The 27,682-nt window shown below is 41.5% G+C and overlaps 1 protein-coding gene across 3 annotated transcripts; it reads right to left on the minus strand.

Moving 5' to 3' along the window:
* Positions 1–728: 728 nt before the first annotated feature.
* On the minus strand, positions 729–27,682 carry kctd15b (potassium channel tetramerization domain containing 15b). Of its 3 annotated transcripts, none has more exons than XM_026174150.1 (5): positions 26,844–27,682; positions 24,013–24,188; positions 17,420–17,564; positions 12,570–12,875; positions 729–4,174 (listed from the first exon to the last, which is right to left on the minus strand). In XM_026174150.1, the coding sequence occupies exons 1-5, from the start codon at positions 26,850–26,852 to the stop codon at positions 4,016–4,018; spliced, it is 795 nt and encodes a 264-aa protein (XP_026029935.1). In that variant the 5' UTR covers positions 26,853–27,682; the 3' UTR covers positions 729–4,015. The 3 variants fall into 3 exon arrangements, with proteins under 3 accessions (XP_026029935.1, XP_026029926.1, XP_026029917.1); XM_026174141.1 differs by lacking the exon at positions 26,844–27,682 and adding an exon at positions 26,507–26,837; XM_026174132.1 differs by lacking the exon at positions 26,844–27,682 and having other exon boundaries at positions 24,013–24,471.

Genomic DNA, 27,682 nt, shown 5'->3' on the forward strand with positions numbered 1-27,682 from the left:
TGAAAATTTCCTGTTTGTGTGAAAAACAATACTTATGTATTTGTACCTATTTTGTAAAGGAATAAATAAGCTGTTTACTAAACTGAAAAGACGACTTTTTCCAGTTTCATCTTTGTATCATTCTGGCAGCGTATGCATAAACATATTTTGTAGGTAGGAGTTTTTTACTCTAAAATGTCTCTAAATGCAAATAATAAAACAACTAAGCAATGTGTTCACCTCTTAGATTTTCAAGGGAGAATGAGCTATGCTGTTTTTTTTTGGGTTTTTTTTTACCAAAGTCTACTACTAATTCAGCCTGCTTCATTTCCATTTCTAACATTGCACATGCTAAGTACAAACTGAGTCAAGCGCTGCTGCTCAACTATGAAAAGTCCCTCTAGGTTTCTGCTGCTAATTAAGCAGAAGCATTTTCGAAAAGACCAAACCATTTAACTCAGTGCAAAATATTGGGGTTTAGGAGCATATTGGTTTTTTCAGGATCTCGGCCCATTCAGCCCTGAAGACGACCTTCCCCCTTTGCAAAAATGATGAACGGGGAGCACACACATGCCTGGGTAGAGAAAGGCTGGTGAGATTGCATCAGTTCAGTGAGAGAGGACAGACAGTTGAAATTTCTCATCCTATGGGGGTTGTTCAAAAACATGAGAGCAATGTGACACATGTCAGATATACAGTACATCCTTTTATTATCGCAAATATGCAAGAAAAGTCAAATGGAGACACTGTAAATGAACACATGCCCTTTAATACCACAGTCTAATGGTTTTTAAACACTTTAAATAATATACATTTGCACCTTATTATACCCTTTGAAATGTTTTAATCCATATTTACACAATGTTACGCTTTGAATTCTTTTCATTCTTTTCTGAAGAGGACTGAGATGTCTCTTAAAAACACGAGGCTCCCATAAAACCCAGCGTCCTGATAATTCAATTTACAATAACTGTACAACTGACCCGCCTCAGAAGTGGAGCAAATGTCGTGTGGACAGGCTGAACACTGACCAGTATTTTTACTTAATGGGTGGCATGTGAACATGTCTATGAACTTTCCAGTCCAATTACACGTTCCTGTCTCTGTAGATAACCTGCTATTTCTATACTGAGGTTTTATTGCATAAACCCATATCTACTCTTTTTTTCTCACAAATACAAATCTTTATTTATTTTTTTATTTCAAATGCGTAACCCCTTAGCTCTCGGAAGTTGTTTAGAGTCCATTATAATATAATTAACCGTGCCACTTCAGGGAGGCAAACTAAAACTGCTTTCTTTTCCTCCTTCCTGAAAAAGTTGTTCTTGTACGTGTAGTTTTAGAACACTGATCACTGATTTTTACCACTCTTCCTCAAGAAGCTACCCAGATGGAGTTCCACACCTCATATCACATGAATCAAAGATCTTCGCATCTACACCACAGTAAAGTGGACTGGCTGCACAGTACAGTCTGCTCGGAGTATGTTCGTATTTTGACTCATCAGTTTGTTTGGTTTGCTGTGGTGTGGTCCAACGAGCTATGGCGTAGGAGGGCATTTTGAAAATGGGGCATGAGGGATGACACAGCAGCAGGGGGTACAACCCGTGTTTCTACTGGCACCACTGAGCTTGGAGCCTTCAGGGAAGCAGAGGGGGGTGAAGATGACTGTGAAGTGCCCAACATGCCTTGGCACATGAAAGGGCTGGTTGACCATTCCCTTTGAGGCGACTAGATACAAAGGCGCAGGCCACTGGCAGGTCAGAACAAAGGACTTGATTGTATTTTTTTTTTAAAAAGACCCGCAGGGAGGACTGCATTTGACTTGAAGCAACACTTAAACTCAGTCCATCTTCACCCACTAATTGGCCTCTTTTAATCAGCAGCATCCAGAAAAACTAAATATTCTATTACAAACAACATAGTCTGAACAGCCACCGCCCATTTTTAATGGACTGCTAAAAACAACCCCAGTTTAACTCAAAAAACTGCCAGCACCCACAAAGATCAGAATGGGCTTCTTTTTTCTCCTCAGTCTTTTGGAATGGAAGAAACAGCATCTGTAAGTTACACACAAATATAAAGCATGAAAACTTGGCCTTTCTTGTTTCTGTCTTTGATCCAGAAATGTTGAGAATAAGACCAAAAGAACGAGAGCAGGAGAGAGTAAATGCCGCCCACATGCCTCTTTGTGAATAATATGCTGATGCTGTGAGTATAGTTCAGTTTGGGTTCTGCCATACATACATGTGAAGAACCAATGAAATAATCTTCACTTAGAAGTGACAATCCTGAAACAGAGACCTTGTCTTTCAAACTTGCTCTGGAGGTTCTGTGAGCTACTCTCAAGAATACTGTCAAGACTGGCAACCTGGAGGATCAAATATTGGTACCCTTCATACAGCTCTGAATAATGCATTTAGTCTTATTTCGCTATAAACTGCAACAAAGAACATCTTTATATTTGTACAATCAACAAAACAGGCACCTCGTCTACTTTGGTACCAGAGTGTTTGTTCAGTTGGAGTTTTTTTTCTTTCTCTTTTTAAATATTTTAATGTCACAGTCTCCTAAAACACGAGAAGAGAATCAGCTTGACTTGGTGCCGTTCACTGGACTCCAGCAAGTGTGTTGAGGGAGCAGGTCAGAGCAGCTCTGTTGGAAATGTTGAAGTGCAAAGAAACATTTAGCATTTAAAGTACATCTCGTGCTGATTATGAGATATACTGGTAAACGTCAGCTTTCTCCGTTGGTCCTCAAGTCTTTAACATTCTAACTCAACAAAACTGTAATACACTTGGAGCGTGTGCAAATTTGACCTGAATTTCAAATTTACAAATGTTCTTTAACTAAGTGTGAACAAATCCTTTGTGCTCGTGTGAGAGAATCCAATCAGAGACCCGAGATATGTTTTAGAGCTAATAAGCAGAAATTCTGGAGCACTTCTTTTTTTTTTCATGTGCGCTACACATTTGACTAAAAACAATGTCAAAACATCCAGGTTTTCTTCCATTCTGGTTTGAACAATGGGACTTTTTCTGGCTCTGAATGCATTGCCAGTCAGATTGCTTTAGCCACATAGCCTGCAGACATCTGAGTTTCTGCAGCTACTGCCAAGAAAAGCTCCCTCACAAGCTCTCAGAGCCTAATGAATACAATTTTCATACATCCTTCATATTGGAGAAAGAAAAAAGAGACATTAAAAATAATCCTATTAATAATAATTGTTTACACTATGTCATGATAAGAACAGCAAAAGGAGCAAGAAGAACATACTTTAGAAACAACAATGAAAAATTGTAATAAACAATCAGTTGGCAAACGATGTCGTGTTTGGCAAGGTCCTGACAGTCGAAGCCAGGCCTGTAGGGTGAGGGTCATGGGATCTTGGGGGTTGTGGGAGAGGGGGTGGGAGTTCACAACATTAAATCATGTCCTCTTGTTGTCATCCTTAAAAACATCCTGTCTGCCAAATCTTCCTTGTCCCACAATAGACCAGACTTGTCACCAGTCAGAGAAGACTGAGGCCTCACACACAGACACGGACGAAACAAAAGATAGAGGGTTGGGGTGTATGTGGTATGCTGATGATGAAGTGGATTGGAGTTCAAGGCATGGGAGGGGGGAAAACTGTGTCCCTCCAAGAGTCTCGGGACACCTTTTTATGACAAGGTAAGGGAAAAAAAAACAACCAGTCACTGTGCTAAAATGTTGAGCTGTCAGCTGCTGTGGTGTCCGTTCGTCATTGTTGTTTTCATCACAGTCCCAGATTCTTTGGGCGTTGTTTAACATAATTAAAAACTTTTGTTGCTGATGCTTTTTTTTTTCCTTTGTTTGGTACTACATTCCCCTTAGAGTTTTTGCAGAGAACTGGTGAGGTTAACAAGCCTCTGCTAATACTTAGGTATGTTGGGGGTGGTTGTGGTCCTATTAGGGCAGGAAGGGAGTTGGAGTAGGCAGGGGTGGGGTGGTGTGAGAAGATGGAAGAAGTATTAGGGGGAGGTGGGGGTGTTGGCAGTCCCTCGCCCAGAACGCTCTAGTCCAGGGGTTCTTGTTTTATCCTGATGGGTGTGTTAATGGAGAGACTTCGCCGGTCCTCACGACACAACACATACTCGCTAAACTGGGACGAGTCCACGCCGCCTCCGCATGATGCTGCCACACTGAAACCTTTCTGGAAAAGACGCTCCAGAACCTGCAGAGAGGACAGAGAAGAAGGCATTTACAACAAAGGTACCATGTCAGTAAGGACAAGTCTAAATGAAACAGTTTGCAGATAGGATGCAGGTTTCAGGTTTTATACAGCTCTAAGGAATAGTTTGACGTTTTGTGAAATATGCTTATTCTTGCCAAGATGGGAAGATTAATAGTGCAGCTCTGTCCAATAACAAGTTTGTCCTCCTGTCACATCAAAAGCTCACTAACACTTTCGATTTTGTTTGTTTAATCTGCACAAAATCCAAAGAGTAAAAACAAAACAATTCCCTGTTTTACTGTGCTCTGCTTTATGTCTTGGTGAGGAACAGTTGCCAAAGCCACCACCAGACACACTAGAAAGTTAATGATCTCATAACTGCTTTGGCCTGTAACCAATCAGAAAAATTTGTTGCGTTTATACTTCAGTTTTAGTGCAGAGTAACAGATTACAGCATCTTTAGAGGTGCTGGTAGGTTAATTTCCTTGGCTAACCTTGTTTTTAGTCTTTGTGCTGATTATAGTTTAGTATTTATATATAAGACGTATAACATCATCCTCAACAGTTAAACAACTTTGTGTATTTTCCCAAGAATTGGACTTTTTCATTGTTTTAACTTTAACTTTTTGTGTGATAAATCTTTTTTTGTTTGTTTTTGCGTAAAAATTTTGTTGTTCCAGAGTCTGGCCACGGCCAAGTCTTTCTACTGTAAAAATAAAGTTTGCTATCCATTTTTACTAATGAATGAGCATTTTTACTAATGAAGTTTTTGATATCTACACATCCAGTCAACGGACATCAACCTCCGATGTTCATCAGTCACAACGTGCACCATGTGTCATTAACCCTCCCCCACCTCCAATCGCACACAGTGATGAGATAAATCCAGAGGGCACTCCGACATCACACCATCTCTGCAATATTCATGCTGCTTGTGCTAGATTGGCTACCGAACTGAGGGCATGAGCTCAAAGGGATGAGGAGAGCTGAGAGTGAGTGAGGTGTGTTAAGAGGCTGAGTGTAGCTCAGCGTGGTGATTACTGGAGCTCCTAATTTGAGTAATGAGGCTTGGGTGAGAGGAGAAGTGAGGTCCGTGAGCGAAAGAGAGAGCGACGTGTGGGGAATGACGATGAGGAGTTATGGGTGATCTGAGTGTGGACAACGTGTTGGAGCTGCAGGGAGAGAAGAGGAGATGGGGTTCATGTTACCCCTCTAGTCTGGACAGTGATACACACAGTAGTCCAAACAAGAGATGCGCTCAGACTCAAACGCGTGAACTTCAGCATCACTCATCTGGGGTAATCCATGTGGGATGTTGTTTTTTTGGAGGGGGTATAGATCTAAATCCCAGTGAGAGGAGTGCCGTGTATTTACTTATCCCCCCTTCCTTTTAAAGAAGTGTGCAGCGCATGGAAATGAAAGGTCTCGCCAAGGGCTAACTCTTTCTGCCAGATAGAGAGCCAGAGAAGTTCACGAAAAACAGAATGATTTCTTCAGATGCTCATACACACACACACACACACACACACACACGCGCGCACAGACACACATTGACACGTGCACTCGTGGCGAAGGATGACCTCTCTAATTACAGCTTAGGCCCCATTGGCGTGCTACGGTTGAATGTTTAGGCCTGCAAGTCAAAGGGCCGCAGCCTCCTCAGTTGGGGATACAGTGAAGAAGAGCAGATAAACTCACACAACGTGCAAGAATTAAAATGTACAAATCCAAAATATAACAAATGCATACAAACTTGTTGAACAGACCTGAAAAACCCCAGCACCCATCTGCTTTCAAATTAAAACTTAAATGTGCACCGACATGCTACTTGTAAGCAGAAAGGACCACTTGCAAAAGTTAACCCCCTCCCCCTTTTTGTCCTCTAGCAAAATGACAACAACAAACTATGTAATTTGTGAGACAGAAGGGGCAGCAGACAGCTGATGGTGAGGACGGCTAATTAAGAGACCTGCCCAAGCATCAAACACTCCCAAATCCATGACAGACGACGGAGGAGCCTAACGATTATGGAAATGATATTACATAGCCTTCTTTGATCATTGCATCACATTGCATTTTTCCCCATCATCTCTTAACGCATGTGGGACTCCATCATGTTCAGCAATGAATTTGGTCACAGAGGAGAATGGCCTGATCAATAAAGATAGTCTGAAAACACTTTTATCATTAATGCATGGCAACACAAAAGACTTAAGGATATTATTATAGATAGTTGTAACTGACTCAAGGATACTGTAATGACTATAAGATGCCATAAAAAAAAAAACCTTCGCATTCAGTTTGACACAGTGAGTTAGTGCCATGGGGGAATAAACAATATAGTGAATACTTAAGACGTATCCAAGCAAAAGGTTTTAATGTCCACAGGACAATGTCCCGAAATCAGTCCCCGTTGACAAGGAAAAGTAATGCACCCTCTTAAAAAGCTAAAACATGTCTGGTTTCTCAGTTCTGCAGAACATACTTCTGACCGCAGGCTTTCAGATCCCAGCTTATGTTGTACTTATGCAGATTTCTTTGCTTCCTTTACTGCCTCACTTGAGCGAAACCATAACAAAATATTCTAACGGCGAGTTGCATGTGGGCACCCTCATTGGTCGATGCCTCATCTCTAACACGGTGATTTCCACGAAATTGGATTACAGCTAATTAGCAGTCTTTGTTTTGTTTTTTTGTTTTTTCCGTTTTTCATGTCCACCACTTTCAACCTAAAGACAGGCTTCTTTTCAGCACGACACCACAATAATCAAAGCAGGAAATCAAAATAACAGTGAAGAGGATATTGCAGCACCAAACTTTGCTAGTTGTTCTATGAAATCAAGCACTTCCTTTTGTCTTCTCCTGTCTTTGTGATTGAAGCTGAATACAAGTGTCTCTTCAGCCTCTTCATCCCCAGTGATCCTGCATTTGAAGTCAGTCTCGCGGTTGCACGGTCGACTTGGCCGCACAGGGATCTCCCCTCAAACACACGCACACCATTCAGCATTTAACCATCCATCTGAGCTGCCACTCAACCTGGAGTCACCACGGGGATCAGTAGGGTATACATCAGCCTCACTCCTCTAACCTCCCAGCATCTTAGCCAAGATGGCGAGGCATGTATCAAAGTGGATGAGTCTCAGGCCTGGAAACCGGAGCACAATACAATATTGATGGCCACCAGAGTGCACAGACACACTTGCAAGACTTCTCAGGAGGAGTTGTAAGACACTTGCTCCTCATGGCGCAAGACACAGAGATGATTGACACATTATGACACACACACACTGTAGCATGAGATGGGCGCCACACTCAGGGGGTTGCTTTTGTTTAACTATGCAGTCTTCAATATGTGACAAGGAGCACTAACTGCAGTCTCTGCGTCGTATCCTCTGCTTATCACAAGCATCTGGCATAAAACATCCGTGAAGCTCCAACTCTTTCTAATTCTCTAAGCCATCTGCCAGCTTTTTAAAGAGTCACAGACAGCAAAAACACGTTGACAGAACAGTCTACTTGCAGCTGACTGAGCTCCATTACAAATAGGCACTCTAAAGTGTCTTTAAGCATCATGATTCACCGAGGATTTTTAGCTCAGGTGACCCTTGTGGGAATGCAACACGTAACCCTGGCACAGTAAATACATACTGAGCACAGAGGTGTTTTGGGTTAGGTCCGTCCTCAAAGGGACTGCAAGTAGTTCAACTACTAAACTGAGGAGACTTAAATACACAAGGGCTCCACCTGACTCATCCGCTGACCTTTTCTATTTCAATTTTAGTTACTTGTTCTCGTATTTAAGACACCAAGAGCCATCATCAAAGAAAACTTTGCGAATTTACTCATGTCCTAAAAGCACAATCTTTAAAACTCTTTACATTTTATACCACTTTATACTCCCGCACCACTTACAGAAAATGCAAACCATCATCCAATCTATAGATTAAAACAATCCTGGAGTGGATATAACTGTTACAATTATCTTGATCAGCTATTAATAATAACTATTAAATTATTGCTTAGCCCATAAGCAATAGTGTAATATTCTATAAATCTCTTTTTTTTATATTTTATAAGCTCATTTTGTTGTTAATACATCTTTTCCTTAAAATTAGACTTGGAATAAATAAGTTTCATTTGTAGTGAAACATATTCTCATTGGAGCATTTGACTTCGTAAAATTTCCATCACTGATGTTCACATTTACAGTACACTTATTGTATGAGCCATTTCTACAGAGATAAAGATTTTGTGACACTTGATCAATAAAATGTAACACAGAAAAAAAGTGCCATATATTTGATTCATTTCTTTTGATTAAACTACGACTTGTTAATTACCTAATTGTCTTCAGTTGAATTGTCCTTCTCTGTCATTATTCTGATTTACGTTCCACTACCTAATCAGCCCGTGTCCAACAAATGAATTAGAACAATTTTTAAAAGATTTTTCTGGCATCAACTGCTGAAGCTGTCAGCAGCCAGAATTTCCCAGCTTTAATCCTCTCTACACACTGGCTTGCTTACTGTTAATCTTGACATTGTGCTTTACCCACAGAGCCACACAGAAAGCTAAGGGACCCAAAGCCATAGTAGTGTTAATGTCTTACTCTGCCACTCGGGCCACTGAGGAGCGCAGCGGAGGTGTTTGTGTGGCCGTGTCTGCTCTGATGAGCTGTGCTTTCTCTTTTCACCCAGCGCTGGATTGATGGAGTGGCAGCGTGACATGTAAGAGAGTGTTGCGACGTGTTGCGTTCTCCGCCTGGGCAGCAGGGGGACAGGGGACCCTTCTCTACGACTGCCTCCGCTGTCACATTGATGTAGGACGGATTGGTTCTGGTCTGATCTGAGTGCTTCATCATGGTGATGTATGGAACAGCAGGGCCAGCTCTAGCGCTGGGACGCGTGTGTGTACACCTCTGTGGCTCTTTGGCTAAATGTTTTCCCTGCATTCAGTGCCTTTGCTGCTTTTTGTTTCCCCCCGCTGGATCTACATCACAGCGCAGGTGGTTTGCATTACTCCCGAAATTCCATTCATGACTTCATGGAGAGTTACTTGCCAAGGTGGATTTGTTTATTCTCCCTCTCTCGCATTTAAATACACAAGACAACAGATTAAAGAAGTGGCTAAATTTGCAAGGCAACAGAATACATATATATCTCAACATGCAAAGAATTACTGCTGCCACATTTCAAACTATAAATAGATGATACAGTATAATGATATATCACCAATTTTAAAAGCATGAAAACCGAGTCATGGAAATCTTTTCAATGTTCATGAATTATCCTCATGTTTTATCTTATTAAAATGGAATATTAAATGTTTAGAAAACAGGTCGATATACTTAGTGTACAGTAAGGTATGGAGAAATGTGTGTTATCATTTTGTGACCAACTATAACAAGGTCTAGCAGTGTTCAGCCTGGAGCACGAAAGCAACAGTACCTCAGCTTCAATAAAATCTCTACACCTCTGACATAATAAAGTGAAAACAGCACACATTTAAATGTCATCATATATCCATCTCTTTCCTGTCAAGACCTCTTCTGAAACTGATCCAATCACACAGTAAATAAGTTTCAGACGGTGCTGCCGCAGCCTCCCCATGCTCTCCCTGAACTTCCTCTGTGGGCAGGGTGTGGTTGTGTGTGTGTTCCCCTGGGTTAGGGTCCAGGCTTGAAATCAGATCAGAGGCTCATTGTCTGGCAGGTAAGACAAGGATTATTTTCCTAACCTTTTCATTCCTTCACGCAACAATGAAAGAGAACAGAATGAGTAAGTTGTTTGGAAAAATCTCCCCTTACAACAAAAAAACACCTCCATCTGCTCCTTGTGTCCTCATCTACATCGACTCAATGAGCCGGGCCCCTTCACTGTGTGTGCATATGTACGTGTGTGTGTGTTTGTGCTTTTCATTATTTTTTTTAACGAATGCCGTAGAGCTGTATCTTAGAGGGCTCACGAGGAGACACCAAGGAGAGGCCAGAATATGAGACAAGAAGGGGTCGCTGCCTATAAATCTCGCAGATCCGCCTTGTACGAGTTTGTATGAGAAAAGGGTTTCGGCTCACCTCGCCTTCAGAAGAACAGCCTAATAAAAGCCTAAACAATAAAGATGCCGTTCAGATTGTGTTAGTCAGATGTGCTCACATCCCATAACCAGTCTCACTGGTAAACAGAGTGGGAAAATGTTGTGTTAGTTGATGCGGCCAATTAATTATATTGTAAGTCATTTAAAAATCTATAAAAGAAGTATAAACCGGTTTAGGCTGTTTGAGAAATTGTAAGTATGGTATTAAAAAATGCAATACGTGTATTTCAATTGCCTTGAGCGGTGTTATATTGGAGTCTTTTTAAAAAAGGAGCTGTGTCTTAAAAAGGAGTAAAGCGTAAATTATGCATATCATTTTCCCCCCCTTTCCATTTCTCTTCTTCATTTTTTCGCAGGAAAACATGGCCGCAGTCCACACGTGCTTTGTCCCACTCGCTCTGCTCTCCTCCCTGGAGGTGGTCTCTCACGCTGGCAGGAAGGAGGTGGAGGTGTCAGAGTGCACTAGCCTGCCTGGGAGAGGCTCTCTCTGGGTGCTGAAGGGGTGAAGGCTCCTCTATGTGTAGGTTTGTTCATGGCTGTGGGCACTCAAGTGTGTTATATCGAGCCTGTGGTGTGAGACTGTTATGTTTCCCCCCGTCCTCTCTTTCTCTCACAGGGTAACACTACTGTAAAACTATTTTTTTCTGAAGTTGCTTTTAATCTCTTACTACTTGACTCCACAACATGGTCAACTCTGCTTGACCAAAAACGGATGTTCATCTCACACCATTTTTCAAACCGGTGTCAAACTTATTCAAAAACAGATCATAAAGCAAATGTATTTGATATGATATTGGCGGTAAATTGCTTTATGGTAATACCGTGCTGAGGTTTTGCATCATTCTCATCCCCAACAGCCAACTGAAGACCATCGTTTGACAAAATGAAAAACTCCAAAGGTTTTTGTACACCTGCACACTCCAGCTGTTGCTCCAGAGTGGCTAATATGCCAGTTATTGACAACAAGCTATTATCTCTACTGTGGCAAAATGCAATATAGTGGGCCACAAATCATGCTAAGTGCCTTACAGCAAAGTTTTGAGGTGTAATTCCAGCTTACTGTTACTGAAGAAAATCAGTGTATATAACAGCATTTATCTGGGAAAGCAACCTGAAAATAAACTCTGCAGACTGGCACAGGACTCACACAGAAGGTGACCAACAGAAAGCCACCTCTCCCTCAGCAGATGCCATCGTGTGCCATTCAGCAAAACAGCTAAGTGGATCTGCAGAGTGGTCACGAAAGCCCAGGTTGAGCAAATCCCAGCCAGGTGTTCAAATGTTTATGAAAATGTTGAAAGTTGGTGTGAAAAATGGTTTGCTTGCCAAGCAGAATACTTTGCTGGATAAATGAGTAGATAAATACACAAGTTCCTCTTTGGAGTCTGCATCCTGTGGCTAACATTAAATAAAGAATTGGTAAGAAAAGAGAATGGAGGGGTATACAAGCACAGTATCATAAAACATTGTGTACAGTTTCACTATGCGACAGTTAGAAATAAAACAAATATTCAATATTTTATCTTCATGTTGAAAGTAAGCTAAACTAAGCTGTTTGGGTAAAGATAATGAAACATAATGCACATAGGCATTTTGACACTTTCCGACTCTTCTGCAAGTGCGCCACTAAAGTTACTTTGTGGCTTTCCCCCCCCCCCATGTTGCACAATGTTCATATTAACTACCACTGTTAGTTTCATGATCACGTTGTAAGTTTTGTTGTTAGCAGCGAGCCAGTAAGTTGGATCTTTGCATATTCACGTTAAAAATGAAAGTTTTAAAGGTTGCATCTATAAGATTACAGTTTATTCCTTTTCAGCTGAGGTGAGGAGGTGTTGGAAGAGCTGAATCAGCTCTATATGAGCAAGCAAATTCCTCACAGCTGAAGACAGCTGTCAGTTACCTAACTTAGCTGATTTGGTAGCTACAGAATGCAGCCTTGACCATGATGCCGCCTCCAGTTTTAGAAAGACTGTGACTATGCTGCAGTCACATATTAGACACACATCAAAACTTTCTGTTACACAAAGCCATTTTGCTCTTGATTCTCTGCAAGTACCATGATATCACGCTTATTAGTGAATAAATGTAACAGAAAAAATAACTACGCATGAAAGTCATTGTTAGATATCAGCACATATTTGTTATATTGGCACTACACTCAGAGGTGTACACACAGGACAATCTAACTCAAGTAAAACTGTAAACACTGTAATGTGTTTTACACACAAGTCTAGAATGTGATAAATAAATCATGGGCAGAGAAGGAGATGAACAAAGGACAGGCATTTCAGCGTCTTACCTGGACGGAGTTGAGCCTGCAGTAGCCATTGAGGGGAAAGCGGATGACGTGTGTTGGGTCCTGGTTCCAGCCAGCATTGACCGAGTTACACATAACGTCTCCAGTCTCAGGAAAGATCTCCTCAATGAGGACCTTCTCTCCGCTCAGGGCGATCCTCTCGCCCAGGTCAGGTGTGACACGAACCACAAGGCAGTCACAGGGCTGTGCCATCCGTCGTTGCTCGCGCTCCTGCTTCCAGCGCTCGAGCTCCTTGATCATGGGTGTCAGCTGGTAATAACGCGCCTCTTCGTACAGCAGGTGGAAGTCCTGTACAGGCAGACAAACGTACAGATGAGAGCAGTGACTTTGCATGTGTATTATACTCCTCTTGGCAATATGTGTGACTAACACACTATGACTTTCTCTGGATTGCAACTCATCACCAAGGTCACAGAGAAACCCTACACATATACAGTATTGTGCAACATTAATATGACAGAGAAAAGTATATCTGCGGGACTCCTTATGGCTTCCTCACAGCAGCTAATGATGTCCTTGACCAAGACACTTAACCTCTAATTACTCCAAGAGTGGGTTCTTGCTGTATATGAACTCTGACTCTTCCACTGTAGTGAAGTGTGTGTTACCTGTGTAGCAAAGGTAACTCACAGAAGATCTAATAACTAATTGCACATTGACAGATAGATAAATTATTATTATTATTTTTACAAATGGCAAAATAACAGTGTAGGATTTTAAATTTATAAACTTGCACGAATGACAAATTAATCTTAATATAATACAAAAATGTGACCTTTGTTTGTCCCCATGAAGCTAAAATTTTTTTTTAAATGCATTTGGTTTCATGTAATACGTCGACCAGATTGAAGAACAATAAACCAAGATCAGTGATGGACTCGGACCAGCAGGACAACACTCTCAATAAACAAAGGATAGCCATGCTGCAGCTCTCCTCCACAGTAGCTCTTGGCAGAGTGGTGTTAGCCTTTAGCATGTTTTAGTGAGCTGACTCCAGAAAGGCCGTCAGTTGGGCTCTGGTGAAGTGGGATGGTGCATTCCTGTGCACAGACAGTCTGCAGCAGATTGCCTGCCTCTCCCTCCTGGGCAGGGTTTGCTGGGGGCCATTTGCCCCTGCGCTCTTGCCTCTAATTTCCCACAAGACCAGATGGCACCATCATTCACCACTACCACAGAAAATACGGGAAGGCGGAGGTTCGCTATTGGAGGCAGACGGGAGGTGAGGAAAAGATATGTGCAAGTGAACATGAGGACAATCATCAGCCAAGGAGGTTTTTAATGTATTCCTCACATGGAGGGAGTTTTATGTTAATAAGGCTTGTGGCCCGATGTTAAGCTCCTATTAGAACAAGATTTAATTAGGTTACACCTAAATGCTGCAAAACCTTTTTGCTAAATAATTAGTAATTAATAAATCTGTGTTCTGATTAATGTTTCACAGTGGCAAACAATGACAGCTTAATTCAATGAATGGACATAGTAAACTGAAGCAAAGAAGTGATTGTCCATTTGGTGACGTTTTTCGAGAAAGAGGTTGCTGGGTTTTTTCGTAGAACAAAGTCCAAACACCCAAGTGAGACAATGTGTGTTTGTGCTGCAAAAACAACATATGTTTCATATAGTCTGCATCATTGGTGGCTCTGGGTGTCTGGGTGTCTGGGTGTCGGCGCTGGCAGCGAGCCCTGATCTAGAAAGAGTTTTTCCCCTTTTCCTTCTCAAGACCACTGCTGGGCACAGAAACAGAGCATGGCAGCAAACAGCATATTCATTAACCCTGCTGCTTCTGTCAGACTCTTTAGCCTTGAAAAGCCTCCCTCACTGTTTTACCCCTTCATCTAAACTGTGCCTTCATCCGAGGCATGTGAACGACACCCAAATACAACTCCATCTGGACACGGCGTTGACGCAACACATCTTAAGCTGACGGTCTAATGTTTAAGATTTCAGAATGCGAAAAGAGGGGGTGGAGGTCCTTTTTTCCCTTTTTCTCTCCCTTACTCCCTGTCTTTTTTCTCCTGGCCTTCTTGCTGCAGCTGACAAAACTCATACTGAGACGCTCCCCTTCAGGCAGCTCTCTGTATCAAAGTGCTACTCCTCATCCTTCACAGGTCTGAAGCCATGGATGGATATGTTTTTAACAGGGGTCTGTCTGCGAGGCACTTTAGTCATCCTGAGTAGAGCAGAAAACAACAGAGTAATCCTAAGCGCTGAGGTGAGGATGAGAGGGAGACAGGGCCAACAGCTCCGTCCTGGCTGCTGAAGCTGCTGCTACTGCTGCCAGCTCTACGAGACAATTCATCCCCCAATCCTGTGTCCAGACAGCCCGTTTGAGCTTCAAAATAATGATCCGACCTGATCGCCCACTGGCAAGGCAACATTTCAGGGAAGGACAGAGGGAGGGAGGGAGAGACAGAGAAAGAGAAGAAGAAAATGATGGAAAATGTCACTATAAGGGAGTTTAGAGGACTAGTGAAGACGTAATGTAGGTTTTGGTCAAAAATGACCCCCCAAAAAAGCAGAAGTTCAAGGTTGTTGAATAACAATGTCACTCAAAAATAAAATAAAATCACAATAAAAGCGCCTTTCTGTCATTTCCAGCATCTGAGATGAAAAAAAAAATCAATTTAAGGAGTAATGCAAAATCTGAATAATAACAGAAAACAGTAACTCTTACCGGTTTATAACCATGCCCTCAATATGACTGAGCATTGCTTACTCTCTCGTGATTAATTGTAGTTTGAATAATGTGATGAGGGAGGATATTAATAGTGAATATTTTGTTCCAGTGATGCAGGCTGAAAAATTTCTTTTCCTATTCTGCTCAGACTTTCACATTGATTTAGCAAAACACACAGCGCCGTGGCTGCCAGCAGCAGAACAGACCCAGCCCTGGGGCGACGGCAAGCCTGATTGTGTTCAGATAAGGACATGCTCAATTCCGCCTCGCACTATTTGCATTTTTTTTCCCCGGCTTCACGCAAATTGAAAGGTATGCAGATCAACACAGGCTTATGCGAGGGGATCGTAATGAGTTGAAACAATGAAGTCCAATGCATTCTCTTCCACTGTGGTGCCTGATTGGACTGTCAAGATTTAACAGAGGGGAGGAGGGGTGTATGAATAAGAAGGGAAAATCTAATCGGTACTGAGTCAGGCCGTCATTTGCCAAAATATGCAGGGCTTTCATGTCATGTTCTGTTGTCTGTGGTTTGGCTCTTGTTCAGACTATCCGTGGGGCCCAAAGAGTTTGCCCCTGGCTCTCAGTGGCTTGGCTTTGCCTTGTTACCTCGTACAGAATGATGAACAAGTGCCAGTGCAGTGAAAAGGTCATGAAAACTAAGGTGGGGTTGACGTGAAGCGAAGTGTAGAATACACCTAGGAAACTGTATCATGGAATGAAAACCTCGAGAAGGAAGAAGCTGTAGGAAGATAATCATTCTGACAACGTCGCATATGATTGTATGAATACTTGTTAGGTGAGACTAAATCTGTACTAGTGCCAAAAATAAATTTAATCGTTATCTTTTATATTACAGTAGATTAAATGGCATGCGTGCAATGTGAGCGGGGTCATAGGTAGTGATCATCCCTCTAACGCTTCAGGCTTTTTTAGGGTCAGCTAAACATTTTAGCATCTTTTAGATCATCGTTTTGTTTTCACAGCCTGTAGCTTTACTATTTTGGTTTACTCTCATCCCTCACTCTCATCACCCTCATTTCAAGCAGCAGGAGGCAAAAAAAAAGCTCTGTTACACCAACTAAATGTTACCTGGCCAGAAGCAAATAGCATGTAGACAAAGTCAACTAATGAACATAGGCAAGAATTTAACAACTAAAGACACAGATATTTTGGATTTATTGGACTTACATTGGCAGGTGTCCAGAAACACAACTTCAGTGAAATGCTAATGTTTAAAGTTTGCTAACACTCTATCACATCAGCTTCTTACACAACTTTTACAGCTAACACACACACACACAGTTTACTCTGTCAAACTGAAACCTTCACAACACAAAAATACAGCGAATGCAAAAAAGCTCGTACAGATAATACATTTAAATGTAAAACTTTTCACAATTTGCTTTTGTGCCCCGAACATGTGCTTTAAATTGTTTAATACAGGAATATGACAAAGCACCTACATTGTCTGCAATAGATACTGACATGCCACTAAAACAGGACACACATGCATGCAGGTTCATTGTCTCACAAAGAGCAAAGAGCAAGTGCAAAGAAGTACGCATATATGGGGCACCAGGTATTAAACTGGACCTTTCCCTTCCAATTCTAGACTCTGGATGAGAGTTACTGTCTGCATGGAGCTGAGTGGAAGTTCATAAGGGGTTATTTCACCTGGGATCACTTCTATAGAAATTACACTGGGTGAAAAACAACAGCTCAAGGCTTTGGCATGCACACCACCAGACCATGCTCCAGTTAACCAGTTAGCAGTTTACCTTTCCACCATTTAATAATCAGGCTGCATCCATTTTTTCCTCTTCAAAGTTTCTTAACTACTGTTTATGTTTCTACTACACATAATTCATATGATACACTTAAGGGGGGTAAGGCTGTGCGTATCAAGCACAACTAGTTGCACTGTTGTGGTATCAGGTTTATTTTGAAAACATGCTATCAATCAGAGAACAGAGAAACTGTAATAAATACAGAAGTATTCACACTTAAACGTGCAATCTTTCGAAAAATAAAGAAGCACACAGAGTGTGAGCTGATGTCTGGGCAAATGCCTTTTATGTTATGTTGTTCAAACAGTGAGTTGATGGTGCAGACAGGTACACACAATACAGTATACTGTGGTGCAGACACATACCTTGAAGTCATCTGGAAGGAGCAATTTGCTGGTCCTGAGGAAACTGAGAATGTAGCGGAATATCTCGCCATCCCGATCTATGAAGTAGTGCTGCTTCAAGCTGTCCAACACGATGGGCTCGGTGCCATTGAACAGACGACTGATTCTGGAAATTGAAAGACACACACACACACAAACACACGCACGCAGACAGCCGCACACACAAACACAACCACATAATGGAATGAGCCAGTTCCCTTCAAATGCATGAAACAATTACCCTCCATTTATTTTTCAATTTTATTAGCACTAAGCTTGAAATGCATTAGCATCCCAGGTTGAAACAAGGGGCTTAAGGCACCGTTCCTCCATTCCAGACTTGTTTGAAGTGTCCCTTCTGTAGAGAGATTACAACAACACACACGCTTGCTGCTTGTACTTACAGAAATTAATGGCATGAATGTAGCATTACAGCTCTATTATTCCATCTGTCAGAAGGCTGGAAATGAAACAGAGGTAGGAAATGGTGACGGGCCACATATTAATGTGAGAATATGTGGAAAAAGATATTTTACTTTTACAGTTTGATTTCGTTATTAATTCAAGGGGAATTCGGACAGACTCAATCCTACTGTAGGCCATACTGCTTTAATTTAATACAGTGTTACAGCTTGTAATAACACTCTTCTTGTGCTGTATTGTCTTAGTATGAGGGAAAATTGCAGAACGTAATTTTCTTAATGTATGTAATTGCAGTTCGCTTTAATGGCGAGAAGATTATTGTCTTGCAGCTGGAATCATAGGATATTAGTGTTTCTTCCTTTGCAATCTGTGCAAGTTTTTCTTGTAGAAGAATAAAAAGACAAAGCACCAGCTGATAATTCTGATCTAAAACATACACTTATATTTGTGAATATGAACCACCCCACTGAGAATGAACTCAACATATTGACTATTAAATATTTGAATTTGTTTTCAGAAATCCATTTTAAGATGAGAAACATGACCAGAACCCAACAAAGTGTGCTGAGTTTTCATTTCTCCCTCTATTAAATGGGTTAAAATGAATTAAAATAACTATATTAGTCAACAGAGGTATCTCTTTCACATGTTGAAGCAAGGACACAATAACTTCTAAGATAATGTAAATATCAGTGCCCAAATGATGTGAATAATGATAAACTAAAGACAGTAAATACATATATACTTTTAAGCTTTCACTAAGTATTGACAAGACTTTGCTATAATAATAAAACACTTGTTGCCTCCTAGTATCCCATGTTTAACCCTTTCAGTTTACTGCAAGATGAAGGGCTGGGCTGAAGCCAGCTACAGGGGCTCATCAAAGCAAAGAGTGGAAATTGCTGTTATCTTTAAACTTTCATCACACCATGCTGGTGCCGCGCCTCGAGATACCCTTGGACAGATATTCATTTCCCCTAATATTTGTGTGCTTTTCCTGCCGCTTACCTGCAGGTTCCTCTCTCGCTGGTCTAATGATCTCATCCAGGCACCTTCACTTTATCTGTTTGTTCATTTCCAAGTACTAAATATCCCCTTTTTAATAATTAAAAAACAGTTTTTTAGCATCTCCCTAATATTGAGAATGTGCAAGTGTCCCATTTCGCTAAAGTTTCCGAAGTCTGAAGTGCAATAATTTAATTTGGTGACTCATTTTTAAACAAAACTCACCCTCAGCAGAGAAACCTGGAATGCCTACGCAGTGTAAATAAGCTGTACCGCTGATTTACACGAGAAATCTGTTGCACGTAACCTTCTTAACGTTTTCCGTGCACATTTACAGTACATCGTCTTGCAGAGAAACAGCTCTTGGCACGGAGCTATGTTGCTGTTATTATCATCATTTTGAAGTAATCAGCACTTTAATCACAACAACAGCTTCTAGGTTGGCTGACAAAGTTGTGCGACAAAAGAAAATCATAAAACCTATTTGCAAATATGCCGACCAGCACACGCACACACACGCACGCACGCACACACACACACAGACACACACACACACACACACACACACACACACACACACACACACACACACACACACACACACACACACACACAAAGCACTGCCTGAACACTGGCATTGTCAAACTCTATTACATGACAGAGGAAGGGAGCTGTAGTGGGAATGTCAATGAACAAACACCAAGGCTTTACTCACAGACTCATTTCGCTTGAATTTACAATTACAATCGGCTGCTTTGTAAAAGTGTATGAGCTTGTAGTTATTGGCTGTATCAGGTATCTTCTGACCCTGATGTGTTGGCTCAACACACAGAAGCTATCAAATTAAATTTGCTCTGTCTCTTTTCTTTGACTTGACTGTGTGAAGAAGGAAAGCAAAGATGGTTCTCCCCCCTCTCTCCCCTCCTGCCATCCTTTCTCTTTTTCACTCTCTCCGACTTTCCTTCTTTCTGTCTCTCTCTCTCTGTCTCTATCCTTCTCCCTTACTTGCTTTCTCTCTGGAAATCGATGCAAAATGCTTTATAAAAAACCAATACTCATCTCCCTGTTTTGCCCGAGGTGTTCCTTTCTCATATGGTCTTGCAATTCTTCCAGCTAGAATTTCACCATACCCCTCCAGGCTAACTCTGTTTTTCATCTCCACTTTTTTAAAAAGCAATTAAAATGCTGCCTGTTTTTCTTTTTCTTTCCCTCTCTCCAACTCCCTTCTCTCTCGCTCTCTCTTTCTCTCTCTCTCTGTCTCGCTGTCTTCTCTGTTGGTCTCCTCATTTTTCCCTTTTCTGTTAAATCTCTGAATTGGAGAGTGGGCTGTTTTTAACAGGTAGGTAGAGAGAAAAGGGTGTGTCCATAGGGAGTGGGGGTTGTATAGAGAAATTAAGAGACAAGATACACAAACAGAAGGGCCAAAAAACAAAGAGACAGGCAACGATAGGCGAAAGTACAAAAAAAACAGAAGTACAGAGAAAAGAAAAAGAAGCACAGAAAGAAACAAACAGAATGCAGGAGAAATGCAGAGAGATAAAGTGGGAGAGAAAAAGGTTTGACGGAACTAAAAAACTTGGATAATGCGTGCTAGTCACTGAGAACGAGGGAGGTGGTGGGTGTTGGAGGTTATCACGGATGGCTCAGATCTCCTACCCTTGTGGTGCCAAGCGAGGGCAGGCAGTGGGGCAGTAGGTGGGCAATATCTGGCAGGATGTTTGCTTCACCAGTTAAAGCCAGCCAGAGGCTGAGAGCTTCCAAAGACGCATCCTCGCGAGGTTGGGAATAGGACCCAGGTAACACTGATTCTGCTTGAACAGACAATGTGTGGAAACTGTATCACTTGTGGACCCCTAACGAAGACAAAGCACCCAGTGCTTCTTGGAAAGTGAAACAAACACACCCAGGGATCTCGGTGAGGCTGTCCAACCTGACATCAAAGGCTGCCCACAATGGCTTCCGAGTAGGGAAAGTCAAATAAGAAAGTTCAAAACCAAATCGCTACAGTCCCTGGCTCTGATTCGCAAAGTCATGCTTGAAGCAACTGTGAAATACTAGATAAACTCATGGTTCTCCAAACAAGCTAACCCAAAGGAAGGGTGATACAGGTTTCAAAATAAGGAAACACACTTTCGCTTTTTCCGAAGATCATGACTTATGGAAAATAAATGAGAACATTTAACTCAAGTTCCAGCCTAACTATAATGCCTTTGAAAATCTTGACGTGTTAATGCAATCAGCAGCAACAGAATTCGCTGGTTCTCTGGTAATAACTTTCACTGTGTATATCTCAGTTGCTCAGTATCTGTCCAAATTGGGGTTAATTGCAAGATTATGTGATTTTTAAAAAATAAGAAATACTATAAACATGAATGTATTAATGCAAACATCTCCACTTTGGTACTGCCAATATTTGCCTGCAGCTCTGTTTTCTTATCTGTTACTTTATGGTTGTATAATACGGCTATTTCTACTCCGGAGCAACAATTACTTCCTGTTAATATTTAACATTAAGTGAACAGAGTAAAAGATTTATTTGAAAGCTTCAGCTTTATCTCATGGTGTGGTGTTGGTACTAAAAAAGAAGCTTGTGATAATGAAACAAAATAGCAATAAAATAACACAACTCCAAAATTCTGTTACATATTTTGAGCTCAGCTTATAGAAAAGTACATTTCCAGAAACAGAGGACCACTGAAAAAGCATAAAGCCAGTACAGATCTATCATCTCTGGACATAGAAGTCTCGTCTTCATAGAGAAAAATGTCCAGTGGTCCTTTCAAAATAGTTTCCTTGTCTGTGGAACATTTCCCCTAATTTCCTCAGCTTCTGTTCAAGTGACTGCTGAGACTGTCCTCTTTGAGAGCTACACAGAGTGCACATCAATGTTTCATGACCCTTGTCCCTTAATATGGCCCACACAGAAGAAGATGAATATCCACACATTAGTTACTAGACTAACTTTCTCTTGGCACCCTGCATTATTTAGAACCCAATCTATTAAAAGTAATCAGCAACTTCAAACTCTTTAGCCCTGCTCTTTCAGTCGTCACGTTTTCAGTTTTGCCCGTGCGCCTTTTCTTGACCGGATGTAGCTGAACACAGCATATGCGGTTATGCCAGTGTAACTGTTTTGCTTTCTGCTGTCAGCCATTATACTAATTCACACAAAAGGGCCCCTCCTTCCACTGGCTCCAGTGGAAAGTGGAGCCCTGAGGCCAACTGTACGCTGAGGAGGCTGGGAGAAAGAGAGAAACAGTGAGTGTATGCATGTGAATATGTGCGTGTGTGCACGCGTGTTTGTGTGTGATCCAGAGTGAGAAAGAAACAGCACAAGACAGAGGGAGGGAGAGAGAGAAGGAGCAAAGGAGCATGTGTGAAAAGAGAAGGAGAAAGAAAGAGGAAAGAGCACTTAAACCAAACCAACACTCACACTGATATCCGGTCTTTACTGTAAAAACACTGCTTGGATGCTCTGACATGACTCTGTGCTGCATTTGGAGTAAAGACCCTGTGCATCTCAGAGTGAATAACTTCTTTGTAAAGCGTAAAGCTGCATCAGAGCATAATAAATACAGGAACACAATAGCAATGCACAATTGCGAATACAAATGACACAGAAATGTAAAAACCATCTGTCCACTGGATAAACTGACTATGACACTGAAATAGTGGACAAAAAAAATTGTCTTAATAACACAAACAACGATAAACCCTTTTCTGGTTTAAGCTTTATCTTTCTCATGACATGTTGCACTGGAATAGAAAGAGAGTTGTCAGGGATTTCCTGTCAGCAGACTCTATGAATATCAAGACTTTATTACCAGGGGATTATGTGGATTATTTCCTGTAGCCAATTTGGCAGGTTTTCTAACAACCTGGTGTATGTTTACCTTGGCCCACATGGGATTCAGCTGATGCCGAAATGCAGGGAGCATAATGCAATAAATGACAAACTGCATTAGAGGAAAATATGGGAGGGGTCATTCAAATCAGCATAAAACGGAGTCGTTTTATCATTATTTGAATTTTCTTCCTTTAGTAGTGGCACCTTGTTTGTGGATGGAGCTAAAAATGTGTATAAAAGTGTGGGATGGTGGATTACCATCAGCTCTTACACAGCCTGAATCATCATGCTTTTTTTCTTAGAAGTGGAAATGCTTCATGTGTGACTATAGCAATCAGATAATGAAAACAATAGCTCACAAAATAAAAGGATAAGTCATGCAACTTTTTATTAAAATGTTTTGATAAGGTCATGTTGCAACACATGATAAATGGCGGTTGCAAAAAAAACCCTACAACTTGGAACATGCCATGATTTTAATCACATTTGAAGCTGTTTTACATCAACTTTGATTAAGGGAGTTCTGGACGTTTACGTCATTAATTTTTTTTCCAGTATTCCTAACAGCACCCTGATCTGTGGGAAAAATAGAATAAAATAAATAAATAAGGACTGTGAAAAGGGGGCGTAGTGTGAAAATGTGAATTCACACAAACACTACTACTCACATCAGCAGTAAAACATGTGTAAGGTTCTGCACAGCAGCTGAATTTTCAATAGCAGCTACCATGTGAAAGGAGATAAAAAATAAAAGCCCTGGAGGTATTTATTGGAAGATTGGAATAATCACCTTTAAAACAAACAAACAAAAAAGCAATCACATGTATCATTTTTAAGGTACAAAGTTGAAAGAATGAAGAGAAGAGAAATGCCCCCACATGATTTGAAAAGATATGTGGGGAAATTGTCCCCAAAGTTTCACTGGTGATGTCCCAATGCCAGTCAGCTAAATGACTTGCTAACATCTCAGATTCTGTTAGACTTCATTAACAAAACCGCCAGTCAAATCTATTTTTTAAACGATTCACTGTGAAAAATGCAACATAAAGCTACTAAGATAAAAAGTGACTGAAATCTAACTGAATATTTATTTAGGAAACATTTTCAATTATTTAGTTAAACTGGAATAAATGCATAACCGTGTCACATTTTAAACAAAAGCAGCAAGAGACAGAATAAACTACTCTTTAGTTTGCTCATATTTCTTAAAGTTGATTTTAAAAAATAAATAAAAAATAGATAAGCTATGAATTAATACATTAAGATCAGCAGCGATGCTAGAGGCAGGGACTGATCTTACCTTGAATCTGGGTACTTGGTGAGGGTTGCCAGGCTGCTAGTGTACATGTGTCCCCCGACATCGATGTGCACCGGGGCGTTCGCCTTGGTCAGCTGAGCCGGCAGAGGGATCCCCTGAGCGGCCAGAGGAGAGACCGGGGACCGGGTCAGAGACAGCCTTGACATGCTTCTTCCCTCCTGAAAGCAAGTATAGAGAAAAGCCATGGGAATAAAGGTAAAGAAGAAATAAAAAAAATCAGCAGAGTGCTCCTAAACAGGGAAGTAGATAGTATCCTTTCTGAATGGTATCAGATCACTTCCATGTCTGTCTGGTCGCATATTTAGCCTGGAAATTATTGCCACCGCTCTAATTAAGTATGTTTGCATCTTTTCATGCAGCACCGCAGGCGAGGATAGGAGGATGCTTATTAGAATCGGGGTGAGAGAGAGAGAGAAAGAGAGAGAGACAGAAGGAGATAGACAGATAGAAAAAGAGAGGGGGAGACGGAGACAGGGTGAGGGGGGAGAGAGAGGAATGCTAGGTGTCAGCCTCCAGGGGAATAAAATAAACTGCTGCTGCAATATTCTAATTAAAGGTCGCCTTATGTGTTAGACGTGATGCGCCCAGACACACCAACCACCAATCTAAGAGTAAGGAAAGCTCGACGGGGAGGGAGCTTTCAACTTTTCTTCTGACACGCACACGCATCCATTCAGTACACAAAAAGATTAAGATTGTCATGTGTCCGCAGATAGTTTGAGGCACACGGGCCTCGTGTATTGCACAAAAACGCATCCGATTTCAGTCGAAAGCAGGAGAAGTATCATGTTACTTGCAGGCCAAACTATTGTGTATCTACTTGCTGTAGCTCAGTGTCGTTGATTAACCACTAAAATAAAGTAAAGTACATGGCACTAGAGCCTACTGTATACAGACTGTGGGTGCATATATTTGGGACTGGGGCTTACTGGGAGCACGCCGGAGCACTCCGAGGTCAGTGCAGAGCTGAATTAGATTACCTGATGAAATGATTGACAAAATATTTTCAATTCGATGCGCCGTCATTTGATTCCGCACTGCTTCAGGAGGAGCGGAGGAGGCGTTTATATCCAACCTACTGGTGCGTAATTTGTTTGCCAACAGCGGCAGGTGAACCACAAAACATCAGTGTGGCCACATTTCAGTGTTACTATTATCTGTTACGAAGCATATTGTACATCACAGAGGCTGAGTTTATTTTTTTAAAGGAAAAGTAAACAAAGATATACTGATCTTAGTCAATTTTCTTTAATAATCACAGAATAAAGGTCACCGTTTCTCCACTTTATCACCACTAGTCCGTGCCTACAGGCTCTGGTTGAAATACAGACCTTCCATTCGAGGAAACCTAAAATAATAATAGGAGCTTCATAGTACACGTGTGTGTGTTTAAACAGACTGATATAATAAAATCCCAGCTTTCACTAAATTATGTGAACTGATCAGTTTTCTGTTGCACATATGGGCTGTTGCACTGTCATTACTGATAGACGGGAGACCTTTTGCCAAAGTCCAGATCATCCCCGCGGCTCTAAGAGAAATGCCAGTGGGCACACTATGAGACAGGAGACTTTTTTTTATATAGACCTCCTCACAGCAGTATCGTGTTCGTTTAATGCGATTACAAGAAGACGGGATTACATTTCAAAACCCAGGAACAGAGAAAAAACTTGGAGAGACTTAAGAAGTTTAGGGCACATACACAAAGACACACACGAACACCCATCGGTCTGTCCCATCGCGGGTATTTTCCTCTTTCCTACTTATCCACCAATTAAACAATGAATTCCCTACACTGACATACAATGAAGAACAAATGTGGAAAATAAATATAGAAATCTTCTTACTATCCCGATCACATTCTCATTGATTTCGCTTGTTCCCAACTCTCTTGTTCCCTATCACATACACACAAACAGTGAGTGACACACGTAGACACACAACACATAAATTCCTTCACAAAAATCACAGCAGCTACAGAGACTCAACTTTCCTTCTTTGAATTGCTTTCTTGCTGCTTCCCTTCGCTGACCCCTGCTCAGACATACTGCTGTCGAGCTCACACTTAATGACAGCAACATAAACCCTGACGACCGATCTTTAAAACAACCACGAACCACGGACACAGAAATCTCTGAAAAAGAAACGGTGCGATACAACACTCCCTCCGCAGGAACACCACAAGCCCCTGCTCTGCCTTTAATCTACCAAATGCTCAACATGGCGTCTTATTGCTGCTGTACAATTAAAAGCATAATCCCGACACGTGTAATTCACTACCCGATTGATAAAACACACACGTGTTAACTATAGGGTACAGTCTGGCAGAAAAGACAGAAAATACACTTTGGTTGAGCAGTAGCCCTATGCAGGACTCTCCAGCACAGTTCAACTGTCCTTCACGAAAACTGTACCTCCTAAGCCTACACTGTGCGTAAAAAACATTGGATTCTGTAATATTAAATTGTCACCCTACCGTTTCAAACATTGTAGGGAGTCCGGAGGAAATCCGTGCCGGCGGTCAGTCCCAGCTGCTGTCCGCGTAACCCCCCAAAATTTTCAAATATTTTCTCAAAATGCCCCCGAGTTTGTCACCGAACTACACCGCCGTCCAGTTCCAGTACCTATACTGCCGCACGGAAAAGCCAAGTATTTTTTCTGTATCCGACACAAAACTGCTTTTAAAAGACGCTAGGTTGTGGCCGGGATCGACTGCAAAGAGTCTCTGTGGCTTTAAAGGCTCAATTGCAAGGCTGGCTCGACCTGTCCTCACCAAGCTTCTTTGTACCAAAGCGCACAGGAAGCGTCCTTACCTTGAACATAGATGAGATGATCTCCTTCCCCTTCTCTGCTCTTATTTGGATACGCGTAAAATGTGCGCTCTTATTGGAATCCTGCTTCGTATTTCGGCTTCTTGTCTGCCTTTTTGCCTAAATGAAACTGCCCCTGTGGTTTGTTATGAGAAGAAGAAAGCCAATAATCCTTCTCTAAATAACAGAGCGGAGCTAAAAAAGAAAAATCTTGCTCCGGGCTGCCCAAGCGCCTCTGGGCCAGGGATTAGGCTACAATTAGCTCAACTACACTCTCTCACCCAGGCAATTTTCTCAAGGAAGAAAACGTGATACCCTCTATTCCCGAAATTATGACTACATAGATATAATAACTTATCTTATTTTTTCCGGCAAAAAGTAGTTGTGATTTCGAGGGGGTAGGAAACCTAACAGGCAACTGTCTGTCGCTCAATAGATTTAGAGCAGCAAAAAGCAGATTTTAATCATTGTCATTTCGTCTGATGTAATAGTTCCCCAGGCTGTCCAGCTAGTAGGATTACATTTCCATCTCCATCTCCAAGCTAAATTTAAAGTTTAAAGCGGGCGGGCTGCCATAGTCCTTTACTCAGGCAACATATAATAAAGACGCAATAACTTGTTGATAAAGTCTCAGCAGGAAAAAATATGTTGAAAATGAAGCGATATCCTTGAACCAATATCTTTCATGCTGTGATTTTCCCCCCGTGTTCCCGCTCTCTATTCCTCTCCCTCTCTCTCTTGCCTTAATGTCTGGAATTGTAACGCCAAATTTCCTGCAGGCCATTAAAATCAAATGACGTCTATGGACATGCATGCATGCTGCTGCAGAAAGCGCCCTCACA

This window comes from Astatotilapia calliptera, chromosome 1, assembly GCF_900246225.1.
Source record: "Astatotilapia calliptera chromosome 1, fAstCal1.2, whole genome shotgun sequence".
NCBI classification, from domain to species: domain Eukaryota; kingdom Metazoa; phylum Chordata; class Actinopteri; order Cichliformes; family Cichlidae; genus Astatotilapia; species Astatotilapia calliptera.